The 21,720-nt window shown below is 39.8% G+C and overlaps 1 protein-coding gene across 2 annotated transcripts in view; it reads right to left on the reverse strand.

The window, feature by feature from the left end:
• The window catches only part of slc9a8 (solute carrier family 9 member 8), a 76,674-nt gene that overhangs the window by 106 nt on the left and 54,848 nt on the right, over window positions 1–21,720 (reverse strand). Inside the window, exons 9-16 of one of the 2 annotated variants that reach the window (XR_013815475.1) lie at window positions 9,175–9,307; window positions 8,576–8,681; window positions 7,899–8,015; window positions 7,731–7,813; window positions 7,409–7,520; window positions 5,926–6,146; window positions 1,831–1,977; window positions 681–872 (exon numbers count right to left, since the gene is read on the reverse strand). Coding sequence is in view for 1 of the 2 variants with exons in the window: in XM_079803107.1 (XP_079659233.1) it covers window positions 759–872; window positions 1,831–1,977; window positions 5,926–6,146; window positions 7,409–7,520; window positions 7,731–7,813; window positions 7,899–8,015; window positions 8,576–8,681; window positions 9,175–9,307 (1,033 nt within the window). In the remaining variant the exon portion in view is untranslated. Of the gene's footprint in view, window positions 1–77; window positions 873–1,830; window positions 1,978–5,925; window positions 6,147–7,408; window positions 7,521–7,730; window positions 7,814–7,898; window positions 8,016–8,575; window positions 8,682–9,174; window positions 9,308–21,720 lie in introns of those variants that run through there. The other variant, XM_079803107.1, reaches the window with a different exon arrangement.

Genomic DNA, 21,720 nt, shown 5'->3' on the forward strand with positions numbered 1-21,720 from the left:
AAAGTCTATCCCTCACAGCCTCGCTGAATAAGGTCTACATTTATATAATTATCAAAAAACTTAAATCTTGTCTTTTGTGCATCTAAATTTAATAGCAAATGGACAAAGTGATTGGACCGCGTTAAACAACTACACACAAGTTATTATAATCCACCATTTATTCACGTGTGTTGTGTGTACAGTTTATGTTAATAATGCACAGGTACATTCCTTCATTAGAGTGAGTTATAAACTCAAGTCAGCTACAAAATACAGTGTCAGGAAACATTATAAAAGACCCTTTTACTCCCGTAACACAACAAATAAATATTTGATAAAAAGAAAAAATAGGTTACGTTTGTTAAATTAATTCCAATCACAGAAACATTCATTGATGTCATTTCCCTGTATGTGAAACAAAACCCCCAAAAAGGTAGCGCAAAAATCTGTTATATTACGGTGATTCAACCTATGATAGCAAGGCGTTTAATATTGCTGTTTATTTTTTGCCAACCCCTTCAAATTCTTTTTAGCCTTCCATCTTTATTCTTCCAGTGTTTTTGCTTCAAGTGCCTCAACTCTACACAAAACCATCCCAGGCTTTCTTGTGCCACACACTCCTGTCCTTTTCCTCATTTAGCCATGAATCGCTCCAGTGTGAAACCAAAGGAGCCTATCACAGTGCGGTACAGTCCATTTACCTGGTGCCACATGGTGTGAGAGTGGCTCATTTGAGTCCGGAGTCAGCCGCATCTCTCTGTCCGCCCCGTATGATTGTCTCAGAGCAGTTCAGCCTCATCGTCCTCATCCTCAGAGCCGGACGGACCCTGACGGACCTCCTCGTACCATTTATTAGTGAGCGTCTTCATCTGGATCCGCCCATGCAGGAGATCCTTAGAGAGGAAGGAAGAACGATAGATGACAACTAGTACTTCAAGTCAACTCCTCACATTATTTAAATAATCTGCAACCTTTTTTTTCAAACGATGATACACAATATTTTGAATGTGTAAAATGCAGCCGGGATTCTGGGTGGTTGCCAGGATGTTGCTATGCAGGTACTAACGTGTTCTGGCCCATTTGTTTGCATGCATCTGCTGAAACGTTTTGGCATGTCAGGGCATTGGTAAGCGAATGCTAAGGTTCTGAGTCATTTATATGCTCTGTTAGTGCATATAGGGCCAAAATCTTATATAACGATACGAGTAATAAACCATATACATCACGAAAGTTATTTTTGCTTTAAATAAGGTTATGATATCAACATTTTTGATACCATTGAAATTTCATCACTCTTATCACCATTTTCAATATTATTAAAGCTACACTGTGTGATATTTTCCCCCATCTAGTGGTGAAAAGGTATATGACCATCCAGTGAATTTTAGTTTCTCTTCCTCTCAATTCCGATTTCGTTTTAACTCCTACGGTGGCCGATTTAGTCCAAGATTAACATGGCTTCCAGTTCGACCTCGTCCACATTCGACACGGTGCCATCGAGTGTTAAAACGCCAAAGGCGAAGCTTGAATTTACGGGTATGTCCCTCTTTGGCTAATGTACTTTCAAGATGGAGGGGCAACATGGCGACCGGCATTCGAACCCTCACCCGTATGTATTTTCAATAAACTTACGAGAATACTTTATTACTTGAAAGAAGTTAATATACATTAACATATATTTTTGAAAGAACTAAGTGTTTTTAGCTAAGAATAGACTAAAAAATTTACACAGTGTAGCTTTAAAAAACTAATACTAGCATTATATATCTCCCACCCACCTCTAAGCCCTGTGGTTGCTTTCTATAAGGCTTATAACTGGAATAATCTGTTATCTGTTATGATCAGTCTAACCTCTTGTGTGAGTCTACGGGTGAAGAAAGGGTTCAGATATTTAGCGTCAAGCCACAGGAAACCCTTCAGATCCTGCCTCTGAAAAATCTGAGCTTCATACTCTTCCTCTGTCAGCTCAGACAAATGCTCAGATTCGATGGCGTTACCCTGAGAGAGAGAGAGAGAGAGAGAGAGAGAGAGAGAGGGAGAGAGAGAGATGCGTATGTCATTAACAAAAATGACTGAAAATAGATTTCTCCATTTTTTACAACCCCACATCAGAAAAAGTTGGGACAGTATGGAAAACGCAAAAAAAAAAAAAAGAAGTGATTTCTAAATTTACTTTGACTTGTATTTCATTGCAGACAATATGAACACAAAATATTTCATGTTTTGTCTGGTCAACTTCATGTCATTTGTAAATATGCATCCTTTCCTGTCATTCAGACCTGCAACACATTTCAAAAAAAGTTGGGACAGTAAAGCATTTACCACTTTGTAATGTTGCCATTCCTTTTCACAACACTTAAAAGACGTTTAGGGACTGAAGACACCAAGTGATGAAGTGTTTCAGGTGTAATTTTGTCCCATTCTTCCTGCAAACAAGTCTTAAGGTGGGCAACAGTTCGGGGTCTTCGTTGTCCACACATTCTCTATTGGAGTCAGGTCGGGACTGCAGGCAGGCCAGTCAAGTACCCGTACCCTCTTCCTCCGCAGCCAGGACTTTGTAATGTGTGCAGAATGTGGTTTTGCATTGTCTTGTTGAAATATGCATGGACGTCCCTGGAAAAGATGTCTTCTTGAAGGCAGCATATTATGCTCCAAAATCTCTATGTACTTTTCAGCATTAATGTTTCCTTCACAGAAGTGCAAGTTACCTTTGCCAAGGGCACTGACACAACCCCATACCATGACAGACCCTGGCTTTTGGACTTGTTGCTGGTAACAGTCTGGATGATCCTTTTCTTCTTTGGTCCCGAGCACACTGCGTCCATTCCTCCCAAAAAATACCTGAAATACTGCTTCATCTGACCACAGTACACGTTTCCACTGTGTGATGGTCCATCCCAGATGCCTCCGAGCCCAGAGAAGTCGACGGCGCTTCTGGACACTGTTAACATAGGGCTTCCTTTTGGCACAGTACAGTTTTAACTGGCATTTGTGGATGTAACTACGTATTGTGGTACTTGACAAAGGTTTGCCAAAGTAGTCCTGAGCCCATGTGGTGATATCGCTTCTAGATGAATGACGATTCTTGATGCAGTGCCGCCTGAGGGATCGGAGATCACGGTTGTTCAGCTTAGGCTTGCGCCCTTGTCCTTTACGCACTGAAATTCCTCCAGATTCCTTGAATCTTTTAATTATGTTATGCACTGTTGAATGTGAAATATCCAAATCTCTTCCTATCTTTCTTTGAGGAACATTGTTTTTTAAACATTTCAATAATTTTCTCACGTATTTGTTGGCAAACTGCCGATCCTCGGCCCATCTTTGCTCCTAAAGGATTAGACCTTTCTTGGATGCTGCTTTTGTACCAAATCATAATTACAATCACCTGTTGACATCACCTGTTTCAAATCACATCATTATTTAACCATTTTACCTCATTACTAGCCCTAAATTGCTCCTGTCCCAACTTTTTTTGAAATGTGTTGCAGATCTGAATGACAGGAAAGGATGCATATTTACAAATGAAATGAAGTTGACCAGACAAAACATGAAATATTTTGTGTTCATATTGTCTGCAATGAAATACAAGTCAAAGTAAATTTAGAAATCACTTCTTTTTTTATTTATTTGCGTTTTCCATACTGTCCCAACTTTTTCTGATTTGGGGGTGTATTATATATTACTATTACTCGGAGCACCAATAAAATTACTCTGCAAGTTTAACACTTTAATTACATTTGTTGGCCAATCAGCCTAACAGAATCATTCATATGGCCGATTAGCCTTTGCATTAATGCAATACACTGAAACCAAACCTGTGGTTTAGAGAGACAGATGGATATTTACTCTGTTCCAAACGTCATTAATAAAAATGATTGAAAATGCTAATAAACTGGTCATAACCTTTCTAACAGATTATTCCAGTTGGTTTCAGTATATTGCATACATTCACGTAGCTGTAATTCGTAGGCTGTCTGTTTTATTTCAGTACATAAAGTATTGAATGCTACGTGAAAACATCTGTGTAGCTATGTGACAAACATTACATCTAATCCAGTTCATCTGTGTAAAAGTATGCAAGCAGCCATCTCACTATGGGATGGAGAAAATGTCCGACTTGATGTTGCCATTTTCAACTTCTCTCCCAAATGAAAGCAGCAAATAAAGGGATAGTTCACCCATAAATGAAAATGTTGTCATTTACTCTCATGTTGTTCCAACCCTGTATGAGTTTCTTTCTTCTGTTGAACACAAAAGAAGATATTTTAAAGAATGTTGGTAACCAGACAGTTGACGAGAGCCATTGACTTCCATAGGATTTGTTTTTCCTACTCTGGAAGTCAGTGGTTACATCAACTGTTTGGTTAACAACATTTTTCTAAATATCTTTCAATAGTGTTCAATAGAAGAAAGAAATGAATGATGGAAATTCAATTCAGGGATGGAACAAAATGAGGGACAACTTTCATTTTTGGGTGAACAGAATTTTTGATGAACACGGGTGGGGGGAAAATTGCTTCCGGGTTTATGTCTAATTTGGGACACACGAACATACATGCATTTAACTATCGAATCCTGTCGAAAAGGTCCATTTTACACATCAGTTACTCTGAAAGTACTTGTAGATTCATGAAGATTTATTGAATAAGGACCAGTCTTTAAATGTGAAATGCAATTTTTTTTTAAGAACCTGATATACACTACATTGTCGAATGTTTTGGGACGCCTGCCTTTAGATGCACATTTACTTTAATGACATCCCATTCTTAATCTGTAGGGTTTAATATGTTGTTGGCCCACCCTTTGCAGCTCTAACAGCTTCAAATCTCCTGGGAAGGCTTTCCACAAGGTTTAGGAGTGTGTTTATGGGAATTTTTGACCATTCTTCTAGAAGCGCATTTGTGAGGTCAGGCTCTGATGTTGGACGAGAAGGCCTGGCTCTCAGTCTCCGCTCTAATTCATCCCAAAGATGTTCTATCGGGTTGAGGTCAGGACTCTGTGCAGGACAGTCAAGTTCCTCCACACCAAACTCGCTCATCCATGTCTTTATGGGCCGACGCTTTGTGCGGGACAGGAAGGGGCCGTCACCAAACTGTTCCCACAAAGTTGGGAGCATGAAATTGTCCAAAATGTCTTGGTATGCTGAAGCATTAAGAGTTACTTTCACTGGAACTAAGGGGCCAAGCCCAACCACTGAAAAACAACCCACACCATAATCCCCCCTCCACCAAACTTTACACTTGGCTCAATGCAGTCGGGCGAGTACCGTTCTCCTGTCAGCCGCCAAACCCAGACTCGTCCATCGGATCGCCACACAGAGAAGCGTGATTGGTCACTCCAGAGAACACGTCTCCACTGCTCTAGAGTCAAGTGGTGGCGTGCTTTACCCCACTGCATCCCACGCTTAGCGCTTGGTGATGTAAGGCTTGGATGAGCTGCTCGGCCATGGAAACACATTCCATGAAGCTCTACACACAGTTCTTGAGCTAATCTGAAGGCCACATGAAGTTTGGAGGTCTGTAGCTGTTGATTCTGCAGAAAGTTGGCGACTTCTGCGCACTGTGACCCTCAGCATGCGCTGACCCCGCTCTGTGATTTTACGTGGCCTATCACTTCATGGCTGAGTTGCTGTTGTTCCCAATTGCTTCCACTTTGTTATAATACCACTAGCAGTTGAGTGTGGAATATTTAGTAGTGAGGAAATTTCATGAATGGGTTAGGGTTAGGCTTATTGCAAAGGTCGCAACCTATCACGGTACCACGCTTGAGTTCACTGAGCTTCTAAGAGCGACCCATTCTTTCACAAATGTGTGTAGAAGCGTCTGCATGCCAAGTGCTTGATTTTATACACCTGTGGCCGTGGAAGTGATTGAACACCTGAATTCAATGATTTGGAGGAGTGTCCCAATACTTCTGGCAGTATAGTGTAAATAATATTTATCTCACCATTTTCTGAGTTTTGCTCAGGTTGATGTCTTTTTTGTTCTTGCGCCGTGACTGGCTCTCCTCAATGTCCATGATGCGGATGAGGGGCATGGTCCCGCCCCCCAGCAGCAGGATGGTGAAGAGCACGATGACTATGGTGGTGGTGCCGATCAGCTGACGCTTCTCTATGGGCTCCAGACCCAGATGAAGACTGAGGGCGTACGGGATCGCACCTCGCAGACCTGACCACATGAGCCACATGAGAAGACACAAGCTTAAACTAATGAACTCATTATCATTTTATGACTATATGGAATGATTGTTTTTCTAGCAATTTACACAATATTGTAAAACTACTGACAAACTGCAAAAAAATTCAAATGTAATTTAAAATGGGGAAGAAGGAATAGTGACTAGTTGCTGTATCTAAAATATATCTTTGTCTTATACCTTCATATAAACATGTACTTAAAGGGTTAGTTCACCCAAAAATGAAAATTCTGTCATTAATTCCTCACCCTCATGTCGTTCGACACCCGTCAGACCTCCGTTCATCTTCAGACACAAATGAAGATATTTTAGTGTAAATCTGATGCTGAGAAAGGCCTCCATTGGCTCAATGCACGGTTCACTCTCAAGACCCTTAAAAGACACTAAAGACGTCGTTACAAAGTCCATCTCACTACAGTGGTTCTACAATAACTTTATGAATCGGCGAGAATAGTTTTTGTGCGCAAAAAAACCCTAAATAACGACTTATATAGTGATGACGATTTCAAAACACGGCCTCATGAAGCTTCGAAGCGTTATGAATCAGTGAGTCGATTCATGATTCGGATCGCGTGTCAAACTGCTGAAATTTGGCGATTCAAACTGCTGATTCGACTCACTGATTCATAACGCTTCGAAGCTTCATGATGCCGTGTTTTGAAATCGTCATCACTATATAAGTCGTTATTTAGGTTTTTTTTGCTCACAAAAACTATTCTCGCCGATTCGTAAAGTTATTTTAGAACCACTGTAGTGAGATGGACTTTGTAACGACGTCTTTAGTGCCTTTTAAGGGTCTTGAGAGTGAACCGTGCATTGAGCCAATGGAGGCCTTTCAGAGCCATCAGATTTACACTAAAATATCTTCATTTGTGTCTGAAGATGAACGGAGGTCTTACGGGTGTCGAACGACATGAGGGTGAGGAATTAATGACATAATTTTCATTTTTGGGTGAACTAACCCTTTAACAGGCATATAACCCTTTAAGATGTTGTTGGATAAAATTATGCTCAATAAAAAAAGTCCATGAAATTAACGACTTCTGATTTAAAAAGTGTAGGACTGCTATGTTAAGAGGATATGGGTTAAACATTGAGAATGTTTGAATTATAAAAATGTTAAAGTATAAGAGTTGACCCCTTTAAATGCTAAGATTAAAACAGAATGAGGTAAACTCACTTCTGACCTTCAAACCATGCAAAATAAAATGCATCATCTACAGGGTCTTCTTACCGCTGAACCACATGATGAACATCATTTTGGGGGTGATTTTATGATCTCGGAAGAAGTTGAGCAGGAAAGAGAGGGGGAAGATATTCACGGCCCGACCAACAAGAATCAGAACCTGTGACAGGAAAACACTTCACCTGAATTCTGATGACATAAAACTAATAAACATTTTTCTTTGTAACTCGGTTCAGATAAGACTCTATAGAACCAGTGAAATATCACACGTTAGGCAAACATTTGTGTTTTATCAGATATCGAAGCACAGAAAGAGCAGTAATGCTCCGGGGCAAGACAAACAGAGATAACAAGCACTTTAATGACATACTATACACCAGATGACAAAAGACAGCTCGAATTTATGAGGGAAACTGAAGATAGACAGGCCCAGGAACGCAAACACACACGTTTCTGTGGAATCAAACAAAAGAGAAGAGTAAAGTTCATGTTAACAGAAGAACTCCTCTATGGTATGAAAGGCGTGTGAGGCACTGACCGCACATGAAGGCCACGGTTCGAAGAGTCTGCTGCATGAGAATCTGGGTGACTGGCGACAGGTTATGATGAGTGTAATGAGACATGACAATTCCTGAGAACAGAATGGCCATGATACCTACAGACAGAAAGACATCAATTCTGATACTGAAATCGCAACACATTTGCCATGGATTTGTTTTTAATAAAATCCTGTAGTATTAATAAAATCCTACATAATTTCAAATATAAAACTTGTTGAAATGTTTTTAGTGCTTTTTGAACACTTTCATCGCATTTTAACAAAATGATAATTTTGGGTCACTATAATCGTGATATGAAATTTTCATACCGTTAACCCAGAGAGAGTGCATTTGAATTTGTTGCAGTATTAATACGAATGTAGTATATAATTTAACAGCGGGAATGATGGCTACATTCATTTAGTGTTTTCGTGTGTCTCGACGGTTACAAATAAAGCCATGGAGTGAACATGACTATCTTGATGGATGACGCAGAGGAAACTCTGACCAATGAGAGGACAGTTGTACTCGCTTGTGACTTGCATAAACACATTTTGGTACGCTTTGCCTTGTGAAAGTGAACAGAACCAAGAAGAAAATGCAACATTGTGACAAATTAAGTCCCTGTTTCGGAACAAAACAAACGATATATAGGTGTGAAAACGCCCTAACTCACCGGAGAGTTTGATGCCCTCAGCAAGACCATACGGCAGGTACGCAAATATAATCATCATCCCAAACTCCAGAGACGGCGTCTTCCTCAGGTCGAAGTGTTTCAGAGACTACAAACGCTCATTCAGAAATATAACCTCACAGGACTTCAGGAGAGTTCTTAAAATAAACAACTATATAAACAATATGAAAGTAATAATTTACATATATTGGTCCACATACACTATTTCTTTTCTAACATTGGATATTATTCACTATATGTTTAGCACTCCAAGCATCTACATACAAACATACTAATCCTGATCACATTTGCCTATTATTTTTACCAACTTTCAATATAATAAACAATATAGAATACAAATATTTAAATATTTCTAACATCATGATAACTTTCATTCATTTTCTTGTATGCTAAGCATTATATATTATAAACAAATATCAATAGAAGAAATGTGGGGATGTGCAATGCATATTATTAGAAAATGAAAGTGTTTTTTGACCTTGGATGCATGTGAACCAGTTGCAGGAGACTCCAAAACAAAATTAGGAACCTTTAAATAGAATAATAAGGGCACTTTAAAATGCGCAAAATCATAAGGATACAATAGCGGAGATGAGACCGGTGAGTGTGCCCAAGGCGGCCGACCCAAAGAACATCTTGAGGAAGTAGCCGAGCGCCTGCATGAAGGTTTCCCAGCCCGTCGAGACATCTGAGCCAGCAAAGCCCTCCGCTGTACTGAAACACCAACAACACACACACACATCAACCCCTGCTCACATCTGATAACTCAGTGAAGTGTGAAAACCAAACCAGAATGTGACTGCGTGGTGTTTAAGGGTTGGTTAATTATGATTTGATTTTTTTTAGCTTTAGTTAGTGTGTAGTGTTGCTGTTTGAGCGTAAACAACATCTGCTCAAAGTTCAGAGCAAAGAGAGATATTTTCTTTTACAGAAATCGCTTTTTAAGGACTATAACAAACGGCTGGTAGGGACTACAACGCCCTTAGTGACATCACTAACCCTAAAATGTAGAGATGCTCCGATCAGCATTTTTGGGGCCGATCACCGATCACCAAGATCATGATCTGCTGATTGCCGATCACATAATGGCAATCTTTTATCTATAATCTTGCAGAGTTTGCACCATTTGTAGAAATTAAACTAACTCTAAATTAACTGAGTCAAGATCTTGAAGAACCACCAAGTGTTTATTTTAGAAAATGAGATAACTTAAGGCTACTGTAGGCCATCTTTCCCAAATAAATGTATATAATAAATGTATATAATCTCACCTAAATATTTGATCATGCAGTGCATTTTTGTTTTTAAAAACAATTTTTCAGGTAGGTCTAACATTAGTATTGAGGTAAGAAATACTAAAGACATTTAATAAGAAATCAAATGTAAATTAATATTGGTCTTCCCTGAATAAATTAAATTAGATTAATCCTTACACTTAAGGTTGCAAAAGTTAGTCATTCAAGAGCAGTGAGTGTCATAAAGGTTCATCAAACAACACAAGACAAAGAGAAACTCAGAGACAGCAGCAGTTTATTCGACAGCTGTCACTTTAAGAGCGAACACGGATACGGTTACAGTTGCACAAACGTTCACTCGCGAGTCACGACGGGGTTTACGCACACACTCGCAAGACGGTCATTTAGTACATGCATTTGCACGGTTCCCACTCTTTTTCAGCAACCAGTTTCCAGGACATTTTCAATTTTACTACGGCGTGAATAAAAGACAAGGATCATGCCAAATATTGCTTTGGAAGTCTTTAAAAGCCGAACAGTTTATTGCCATCACTTAACAATCCAGCATTTTTCAATATGAGCTCTTTATCATACATTATGACTATGAAGCTTGTTTACACCACAGAATAGAAAGAAAAGGTAATTGTGACTTTTTATCTCGCTATTCTGACTTTCTCGCAATTGCGAGTTTACATATTTGTGATATAAACGCGAGAATTGTCGCAATTCTTTTTTCCTCAGAATTGGACTTTATAACTTGCAATTGCAGTTTCGATCTCACAATTCTGAGAAAAGAAGTCAGAATTGCAAGATATAAACTCGCAACTGCGCAAAAAAGTCAATTGTGAAGAAAAGACTTGCGAGTATATATCACGCAATTCTGACTATATCTTGCAATTCTGACTTTATAACACACAAATGTGACTTTATATCAAAATGATGTGATTAGTTAGCAGCTTACGAGTTAACATTCACTGCATAATTTGAGCAGTTATAGCGTTAGCTATTAAACATTATTATTCAAATACTACTCACACGTATCAAACTCAGCATTCCTGAACATGTGCTTTCTGCAACTAGCGCTAATTGTTTGGGCCAGCGATAAAATCTTTATACTCGGCTAAAGAAATAACTTTTTTTTAAATAATTTTCCCAGACAACAACAAGATTTTCCAGGACATTTGACATTTTCTCTAATTTTCCATGTGTTTTCCAGGACTGGAAAATTTGTCATCAATTTTCCAGGTTTTCCAGGATGAGTGGGAACCCTGATTTGTGTGTATCTGACCATTTCAGCGCAATTTGTACTCGCAAGCTTTTTGTGAGATGGCCTGTGTGTGTGTGTGTGTGTGTGTGTGTGTCTCGCCAGACCGTGCGCGCGAGTGCTGAGCGGTTTGAACACTGGCAGGACTTAAAAATAAATGCAAATTATAAACTTTCGTGACGATGCGACACTGCCTCGATTGTGCAAAGTGGCAAATCCTGTGTCAACTGTGCAGCTCGATTTTAGAGCAGATGCGATGCGCTGATGTGAAGCCATTTGAGCATTTTGAAAGGGAGAGAGAGAGCGCGCACGTGGTGATTCACGCGCTGTTTGTGAACTTACGTCCCACAGAAAGTTTTCAAATGACTGCGTAAGTTATTTAATATAGAAATATGAATTGTACCTCACCTTCAGCATTATAATTATTTTACCCGCACTGGAAAGAGAATGAGACGGTGTCGCTGCATGTCATGCCCTAGCTCTCACGGCAGGTGCGGGTTTTATGTGTTATGAGATCGGTTCATGAGATCGGCCTTTTTGGAGACCGCCAATCAATCATCCCAAAGCGATTATGATCGACCGAGCGAGATCGGTTGCCGATCAATCGGAGCACCCCTACTAAAATGTACATAAACCCCGCCCCCAGGCACACGCAACAAAGGCCAAGTTGAGAAGAGGAAGAGTTGTTGTAGTCGGGCACATTTGAGAGTCGTTCAAGCTCATCCATCTTTTCACATTTTTTTGCATTACAACCATAATTAAACTAAACTACACCTGTTCTCTCTTCATGCAGCAGATATTCTCTGCTCTGTGTGTCTTACAACAGTTCCCACACGAGCGATTTATAGATTATCATGATAGAATATGCTAATCGATGGCTTGGCGATAGTTAACTCCACATCAGCTGCATAAATTCATCAACTAACCCTTCAGAAACATCCTGTCTCATTCTACATGTTGTCACTTCTTCTTGAGTCTCTCCATCATCGTCCGGCTCCGGTTTGAACATAAAAAGCTGAACAGTTTCTGATATTTTCAGTGTGTGTCTGCGTGAGGTAATCAGAGCTGCTAACATGAGCTCTTGAAGCTCCGCCCTCTACTAGAAAGCAGCAGCTCATTTGCATTTAAAGGGACACACACAAAAATTGTGTGTTTTTGCTCACCCTCAAAACGTGACAATTTTAACATGCTATAAAAATGTATCTGTGGGGTATTTTGAGCTAAAACTTCACAAACACACTCCGGGGACATCTGAGACTTAATTTACATCTTGTAAAAAGGGGCATAATAGGACCCCTTTAAAGCTTAAAATCAAGGCCTGCATCCAATACAATATTTAATATTTGCATGGTGCCAGAAAAATAACACAATTAGAATTTTGCAAATACTTTAAAAAAGATTGAGCAAACTGTTAACTAAATGATGTGTATGTTATCTGTTTATTTATGTTAACCAGGCCCACTGATCTCCTAACCTTAAACAAATAGCTTCAATTTGGTCAGCAGGGGGCAGTAGAGTCACATTCATATCCCTTATTTATTGTACAGTAGTGGCCAAAAGGGATGTCTGTGATGTGTTTGTTCATTGGCCTGAGGAGAACTGGCCCTCCGACTGAGCCTGGTTTCTCCCAAAGTTTTTTTTCCTCTCCGTTCCGTCACCTGACGGAGTTTGGGTTCATTATCACAGTTCCCTCTGGCTTGCTTAGTTAGGGACACTTAATATTGAACAATATTATTGATCTGACTGCACTGTCACTGCTGTATGAGAACTGAACTGATCTGGATGATGACATTTTTTTTTTGCAGAACTGCTTTACAACTTGATGGAACTGAATTTTACAACAGAACTGAATCAACACTTCAGCTGAACAACAGCCCCAATGCATCATTTTCCTATTATCACTGTAACGCTGCACTGTTACGATCTGTATTGTATAAATCACTATGTAAATAAAGGTGACTTGACTTGATAACATAAAACATTTATAATAAAAAAATATATATAATAAAAAAGAGATTATGTTGTAGTATGCTTTTTCCTGTCAGCTACAGCTCAGCTGTTGTTTGCCCATTTTTGCCAAATCATTTTGTCAGATAAATACCTTAACCAAGTTAAGTGTTTTGCTATTCCCTTATATTTAAAATATGTCAAATATTTTCCTAATATTTTGATGCTTTTGAAGTAGCAGGCTCATTAAAACAAATATCCCCTCCAGACATCACTTTTGGCCACTACTGTACATACGTGTACATACTAGGGATGGCGAAAACTGAACAATTTCTTGACCGACCACCGAGCCTCATTAGCCGGTTGAAACCGGTTAACCGATTAGTTTAAAATATGCTACGCTATTTGAAATAACAGCCGCGAGCCGCGCCTGCAATTTCGCAACTCTGTGGCATCTCTCTGCCGCTCTGCCTCCCGCTCTCACACACACACACACACTGTCCCGGCGCCGCCGCCTCCCTTCCACTCACGTCACTTTTTTAAAATCCCCTACAGCGCGAAACATGAGTCCCGCAAACGCGGCGCCGAGGTGCTTGTTTGTAATCGGAGGACAAATGGCTCCTTAGTTTCGAAATTGTTTGGGTACAAGGTGATCGCGTTGAAAATAAAGGCATTTGTCTAGCGTTAGAAGCTCATTTGAAACCCAAACCCAAACGCTGTGACCTCGCGCCAAATGTTTTTATTGGTTTATTAAGTACAAACAGTCGAGTTATGAAAAATTGAGTGTGAGGGATTTGTTCACTTCACACAAAAAGATTTTGGAATGAGATGGCTAACTGTAGTAGCGTTTAGTCCACTGTCTATAATAGCCTACATTTTTTTTAACCGACAACCGACAACTTTGATCGGTTAACGTTGATACGGTCAACCATCGGTCAAACGGTCAACATCTCTAGTACATACCACTCGCCTCAAAGGTTCATTTAACTGCTTCGACCACGAACAATACACACAACAAAAAAACTAAAGCTCAAACATGCTGCGTAAAACATCATTGGTTTTTGCTCATCAAGTAAGCATGCTTGAGCTTCTGTTTACCATGTGTGCATTGATGAATGTTTATACGTGAATAAATTCTGTTTATTAAATAATGCGATCAAGTCTCAAGGCACGCCAGGCGCATGGTCCTAAAGGATTGTACCTCGTCTCTTAATGACTCATGGGTGTGTTTTTGGGGCGTAACGTGCAATAAACCAATCAGAGTCTCATCTCCCATTCCCTTTAAAAGCCAGTTACGCTCGCACCATGGCGGATTCATTACAATACATTTGAGCGGAAAGACTGAACGCTTCTATAGGCGTTGTGCACCACCTATAGGCACATATCACTAACATACCCTTTAAAAAAACACAATAAATACTGCGCTATTGACTTTAGAGCAGGTTTTTGTTGGTCAATGGCGCAGTCGTTTTCAGTTCCTCAAAATAACAACGCACCAACAATGCTCCTGAACACATGGGTGAACTGATGGGTGCGAGTGCATTTGCCATTTAAACAACGTGGCATTGGACGTGAAAATGAGAACTGCGGCGGACTGAAACTAGCAAAAAAAACACTTGCGTTGCACCTGGAGTCACATTGCACAGGGTGTATGATAGGGCCCTTAGTCAGGCATTTGCCGTCATGTTGAAGCAAATGTACAGCAGCAGCAGCACTGATGATGTCTGTCAATGTTCATCAAATTTTTTTTTAGCTTTAATGTTGATTAATCTATATTTCATTTATTATTTATGCAGTTAAGAAAGGTGTTGATAACTTTATTCAATTTCTGTGTAGACTATGTCTAACAGGGAAGGCCATGGGTAAATATAACATTTATTATAATGGGTTTATGTAAAGATTGTTTTAAGTTCACTTAAATTAAAAGTTGTTCGTTTTTAAAGCCTAATACATGTTGAAATGGGAAGCTTTGAGTTGTACTGTAATGTAACGTCATTAATGTTTCATAGAGGCATTAGTATCAGTGATACTGGCCTTCATTCATAAAAATATGACAATACAACACATATTTAAAATATGCTGTCTTTAAATAGTTTCTTCATTCATTTGGAGAGTAACTGGAATTATTACATATCAAAATATTCAAAACGCCAATGTTTTTTTTAATTGTGATTAATCGCAATTAATTATAGAAAAAAATTTGATTAATTAGTTGTTGTTTTTTTATCGATTCACAGCATTCATTTTTATATAGTGGTGTGCCATGGGATTTTTTACTTATCAAAACTGTGCCGTGGCAAAAAAAGGTTGGGAAACACTGTACTAATATTTTTGAGTTGGTTGACATGCAGTTTCAAAGTTACTTATAGTTAGAAGAATGTCTAAAGTTGAGCGTTGTTATAAAGTTAAACCCATAACTGTTAGTTATTTGCTGTATATGCAAACCTGGTTGTATTCAGAAGAATGTATTATTGTGCACAGAGAACCATTTCACCGACAAAGGAACATTAGCCAAGACAGGACAGCTTGGCCCACAGGCGTAAAACTACACCCAGAGAGGAATTACTGCTTTCTAGGAAACGCACAAACAGCTGATAACAGCAGCTCCTCAGAATCGTCAATTATGAATGAGATCATTTTACCAAACAACACTCCAGAGACAGTCGTAATGCACGCTCACAATGAGCACAAAGCCTTGACAGGAGATAGAGACTAGATTGGGAGAGATGAGATGAGAGACATGATGGCACAAGAAGAAATGACAAAAGACAAAACGAGACAAAAGATGAAGGAAGACAGATTAGCAAGAGACGAGATGAAATGAGAAAAGAGACTATGAGGAGAGACAAGGGGCAAGATGAGACGAGAAATGAGAAGACAAACCATGAGATGAGAAGAGACCAAATGAGAAACAAGATGAGCTGAGAAAGGACAACAAAAAGAACCGAGGAGACACGAGGAATGAGGAGAGACCAGATGAGAAGAGAAACCAGAAGATGAGAAACGACTAGATACGTAAAAAACACAAGAGACACAAAAGACGAGAAGAGATGAGAAACATGACAAGGCAAAATAGTCCGGATGAGAAGAGACAAGAGAAGAGAAGGAATGTCAAGAACAGATTACAAGAGAAGAGATGAGAAGATACGAGACAGGAATGGAAGAGACGAGGAGAGTAAACAAAAAGAGATAAGACGAGGAAAGAAAACAGAGAGAAGAAGAAGTGAGACTAGATGAGATGAAATGACAAACTATGAGATGAGAAGAGACAAAATAAGTTAAGAGCCAAGACAAACGACAAGAAAATAAGAGAAGATGAGATGAGAAGTGATGAGAAACATGAAAAACAAAAGAGACAAATATACAACCCCAAATCAGAAAAAGTTGGGACAGTATAGAAAACGCAAATAAAAAAAGAAGAAGCGATTTCTAAATTTGGAGTCAGGTCGGGACTGCAGGCAGGCCAGTCAAGTACCCGAACCCTCTTCCTCCGCAGCCAGGACTTTGTAATGTGTGCAGAATGTGGTTTTGCATTGTCTTGTTGAAATATGCATGGACGTCCCTGGAAAAGATGTCTTCTTGAAGGCAGCATATTATGCTCCGAAATCTCTATGTACTTTTCAGCATTAATGGTGCCTTCACAGAAGTGCAAGTTACCTTTGCCAAGGGCACTGACACGACCCCATACCATGACAGACCCTGGCTTCTGGACTTGTTGCTGGTAACAGTCTGGATGATCCTTTTCTTCTTTGGTCCGGAGCACACGGCGTCCATTCCTCCCAAAAAAATACCTGAAATACTGATTCATCTGACCACAGTACACGTTTCCACTGTGTGATGGTCCATCCCAGATGCCTCCGAGCCCAGAGAAGTCGACGGCGCTTCTGGACACTGTTAACATAGGGCTTCCTTTTGGCACAGTACAGTTTTAACTGGCATTTGTGGATGTAACTACGTATTGTGGTACTTGACAAAGGTTTGCCAAAGTAGTCCTGAGCCCATGTGGTGATATCGCTTCTAGATGAATGACGATTCTTGATGCAGTGCCGCCTGAGGGATCGGAGATCACGGTTGTTCAGCTTAGGCTTGCGCCCTTGTCCTTTACGCACTGAAATTCCTCCAAATTCCTTGAATCTTTTAATTATGTTAAGCACTGTTGAATGTGAAATATCCAAATCTCTTCCTGTCTTTCTCTGAGGAACTTTGTTTTTAAACATTTCAATCATTTTCTCACGTATTTGTTGGCAAACTGGCGATCCTCTGCCCATCTTTGCTCCTAAAGGATTAGACCTTTCTTGGATGCTGCTTTTGTACCAAATCATAATTACAATCACCTGTTGACATCACCTGTTTCAAATCACATCATTATTTAACCATTTCACCTCATTACTAGCCCTAAATTGCTCCTGCCCCAACTTTTTTTGAAATGTGTTGCAGGTCTGAATGACAGGAAAGGATGCATATTTACAAATGACATGAAGTTGACCAGACAAAACATGAAATTTTGGAAGTTCATATTGTCTGCAATGAAATACAAGTCAAAGTAAATTTAGAAATCACTTCTTTTTTTCTTTATTTGCGTTTTCCATACTGTCCCAACTTTTTCTGATTTGGGGTTGTAATAGAAAACGATCATTTGAATAGAAGAGACCGATGAAATGACAGACCAGGGAGAAAAACAAGATGGGAGGGATGCAAAAAGAGATGATGAAATGAGACGAGATTTTAAAAAAAAAAGACAAGAAGAGACAGATGGAGACTGAAAGAGGCCTAACGCAGTGAGCGAGTGCTGATACATGAGCTTCGCATGTGCTGGAGTCGGCCACACCCTTCCTGTTCAACGTGTTTGCAACATCACGTCATCTAGACAGCTCAGCCACATTCATTCTGTGTGAATCCACAAAAACAAAGGTACCATTAGGACCAAATGTCCCATCGACTGTAAAACATGCAAATTCAAAGACGCCACACAGCCATGAACTCCTAACACATTACGCCGCCCCATGAGGTCAGCGGCTAATGATGAGGTTTTGACTTCTAATCTCTGATATTCCATGAGAATCAGCAGTTTCTACAGACGCACGCACACACAGCTGGATACAACCCTGTTGCTAAAACAAAACCAGCTTGACTGCTGGTTTGTGTCATGATAATCATAAACCATGCATGCGAAACTAACATGCACAAAAATGAAGCGGTTATTGCAAACGTTGCTTAATCTGACACTGAATCAGAGATAAATGTAAACATACAGTGCGTATGAGCCGGTTATAAAGATAGAAGCGCTCATGTTATATCTGGATGGGATCTAGTCGTGCTCAGCAAGTTTAGGATTGGCCCAGGCACCCTGACCCAAATCCACAGTCGTAATCTCCCGGTCATTCAAGAGCTGGAAGGAAAGGTGGTGAAAGATGTGTCACATGTTCAGCTGCGGCACATTATTATAGGCTGCGTATTTCCTGGAACTTTTTTCCAAACACAAAGACAAAAGTTCTGATCGACAATGTGTCATGTAAGTGGATCTAACGGCTAATTAAAGAAAAGGGATTTTAAATAATTGACGAGATAAGACCTCCACAATGGAGAAGTGCTAAATGACTAAGCAGAAAGGCCAGTTAAAACACTTGAAAGGTCATATATTCTGGTTTTCTCTGAACTCGTCTTCTAATGATAGTTAACGCTTTGTAAAACAAAAAAGGTTGTCCTCATTTTCCATATAAACACAGTGACGTGTGTGTGTGTGTGCCTACTTAACCATATTTTGGGAACAACTTTGTACGCAGAAGTGAGCAAAACCTGACAAAATCTCCAAAAACCTTTGGGGACGTCCTCATCTGTAAAACTGGTATACAAATAATAAAAAATAAAAAAATTAAATGTACAACTGCAGAGTGTGTGTGTGTGTGTGTGTGTGTGTGTGTGTGTGTGTGTGTGTGTGTGTGTGTGTGTGTGTGTGTGTGTGTGTGCTTGTGCGTGCGTGCGTGCGTGCGTGCGTATGTGCGTGTGTGTATGTATGTGTGCGTGTGTGTATATGTGCGTGTGTATGTGTCTGTGTGTGTGCGTAGTGCGCGCGTGTGTGTGTACCTACTTAACCATATTTTGGGAAGAAATTTGTACGCAGAAGTGAGCAAAACTTGACAAAATCTCCAAAAACCTTTGGGGACGTCCTAATTTGTAAAACTGGAATACAAATAATAAAAAATAAACAAATGGAATGTAAAACTGCAGAGAGTGTGTGTGTGTGTGTGTGTGTGTGTGTGTGTGTGTGTGTGTGTGTGTGTGTGTGTGTGTGTGTGTGTGTGTGTGTGTGTGTGTGTGTGTGTGTGTGTGTGCGTGCGCGTGTGTATATGTGCATGTGTCTGTGTGTGTGCGTGTGTGTGTGTGTGTGTGTGTGTGTGTGTGTGTGTGTGTGTGTGTGTGTGTGTGTGTGTGTGTGTGTGTGTGTGTGTGTACCTACTTAACCATATTTTGGGAACAACTTTGTACGCAGAAGTGAGCAAAACCTGACAAAATCTCCAAAAACCTTTGGGGACGTCCTCATCTGTAAAACTGGTATACAAATAATAAAAAAATTAAAAAAATTAAAATTGCAGAGAGTGTGTGTGTGCGTGCGTGCGTATATGTGCGTGTGTATGTGTCTGTGTGTGTACGTGTGTGTGCGCGTGTGTGTGTCCCTACTTAACCATATTTTGGGAACAACTTTGTACGCAGAAGTGAGCAAAACCTGACAAAATCTCAAAAACCTTTGGGGACGTCCTCATCTGTAAAACTGGTATACAAATAATAAAAAAAAATAAAGCAGCACTAGGTAACTTTTCAACCTTTATAATATATTTTCAAACCTCTTGTGATGATACATCTGCCATAGCCTGACGGGGTCTGTATCGTTTTTAATCGTACTTTTAAACTTCGGGTTTCGGGTAGTAACCCGAGAAAAAAAAGAGCTACAAAATTCGACTGCTTTACGGCATATACGTAACACTTCCACCACCACCCCCACTTCCTTAAATTCAGACGTGCGAGCCCAACTATCGTTTGTTTGTCGAATGTTATAGTCATGGCCGAAGCAGCACAGAAAAATAAGAAAGCAAAGGTTTTGTCGGAGGAAAGCAAAAAGAGGAAAGGAGAAAGTGATGGGATTAAAGGCAGGACGAGGATCAACATTGGGCAGCGTTTGCTCGTTGGCGTGAGCTGAAGGAGGAGGGGCTTCATTCTTGCAAGTAAATAAATAAGATAAGACGTACAAAATCATATTTTAGGATACCTAACATGTCTGTGATATTGGTTTATTTGTCTTGCCTCAAGCTATAATGCAAATCGATTTTTCACATTTGCAGATTAATCTATGGTAGCTTGATATTATAATATTGACGATATATGGTTATTTCCTACCACTCAAACACTGAATTGAAGTATCATATAGATTCTGTAAAACGGGAACCAATAGACTAGGCTACTATAATGACGCTGGCTTGTAAACGTGAGCATCGCGATCATTTGGCGTTTGAAAAAAATAAAACCCATGAAATTATATTCATATGAGATGCTGAAACATATGCCACTGTACCTGGGATGAAGACATTTCACACGCGACGCAAGCAGAACACGCATGTGAACTCCGGCAGTGTTCAGGGCTATCATAGTTGTCATGTCAACAAATCCCCTGATGTAGAATGACAGAGTTTACGACAGTAGTAGAGGACAATACTGTTTCTCAACTGTAGGGGGACCCGAGAGCAAAACCTACCTAGTGCTGCTTTAAAAAATTAAATGTACAACTGCAGAGAGTGTGTGCGTGTGTGTATGTATGTGTGTGTGCGTGTGTATATGTCTATGTGTGTGCGTGCGTGTGTGTTCCCTAACTATGGGAACCCTGCAGATTAGATCTGCATACAGCACAAAGAGCAATATTCTGTTTTTCATAATGTGTCGCCTTTAATAAAGAGCATCTCCTGATCTGAGAAGAGAGTGAGTTCCTGCTGATGCAGCTCAATAGAACTACAGAAACACCCATGCATTTACATCCACTACATGGCCAAGAGTATATGGACACCTCCTCCTAATGAATGGATTTGGCTTTTCCAGTAATTCTAGTGAAGACAAACTTAACGCTACACCAATGCCATTCTAGAGAATTCTCATCAAGCGTGCTTCTCTAGAACAAGCTGAATGTGGTAATCCTATCCACCTTATTTTTCAACTACAATGCGTTAGATTTCCAGTTAGCCAGGCGGGCGTGGGTTGGAGTAAATATACATCTGTGTAGCAACGGGTGTATTATTGTGAAAAAGTTGCACACACACACACACACACGTACGTACGCACGCACACACACACACACACACTCTCTGCTATTTTAATTTTTTTTATTATTTGTATACCAGTTTTACAGATGAGGACGTCCCCAAAGGTTTTTGGAGATTTTGTCAGGTTTCGCTCACATTTCACCAGATTTGTAATATACATAATTAATAAACCTATGCCAGCAAAGGAGAACACATCAATATGTTTCTAAACATGCAAACTGTTCATCGCGATTTCAAAATAAAAGTTTAACCCCTCGCTCTGAGTTAGCGTGTTTTGATGTCAACATATCGAATTACCATTGCGTATGAAATGTGCTATATAAATAAACTTGCCTTGCTTTTCCACTTCATTAATGGCAGACCCATGGAAGATCA

Source organism: Gobio gobio (genome assembly GCF_949357685.1).
Source record: "Gobio gobio genome assembly, chromosome: 21".
Taxonomy (NCBI): domain Eukaryota; kingdom Metazoa; phylum Chordata; class Actinopteri; order Cypriniformes; family Gobionidae; genus Gobio; species Gobio gobio.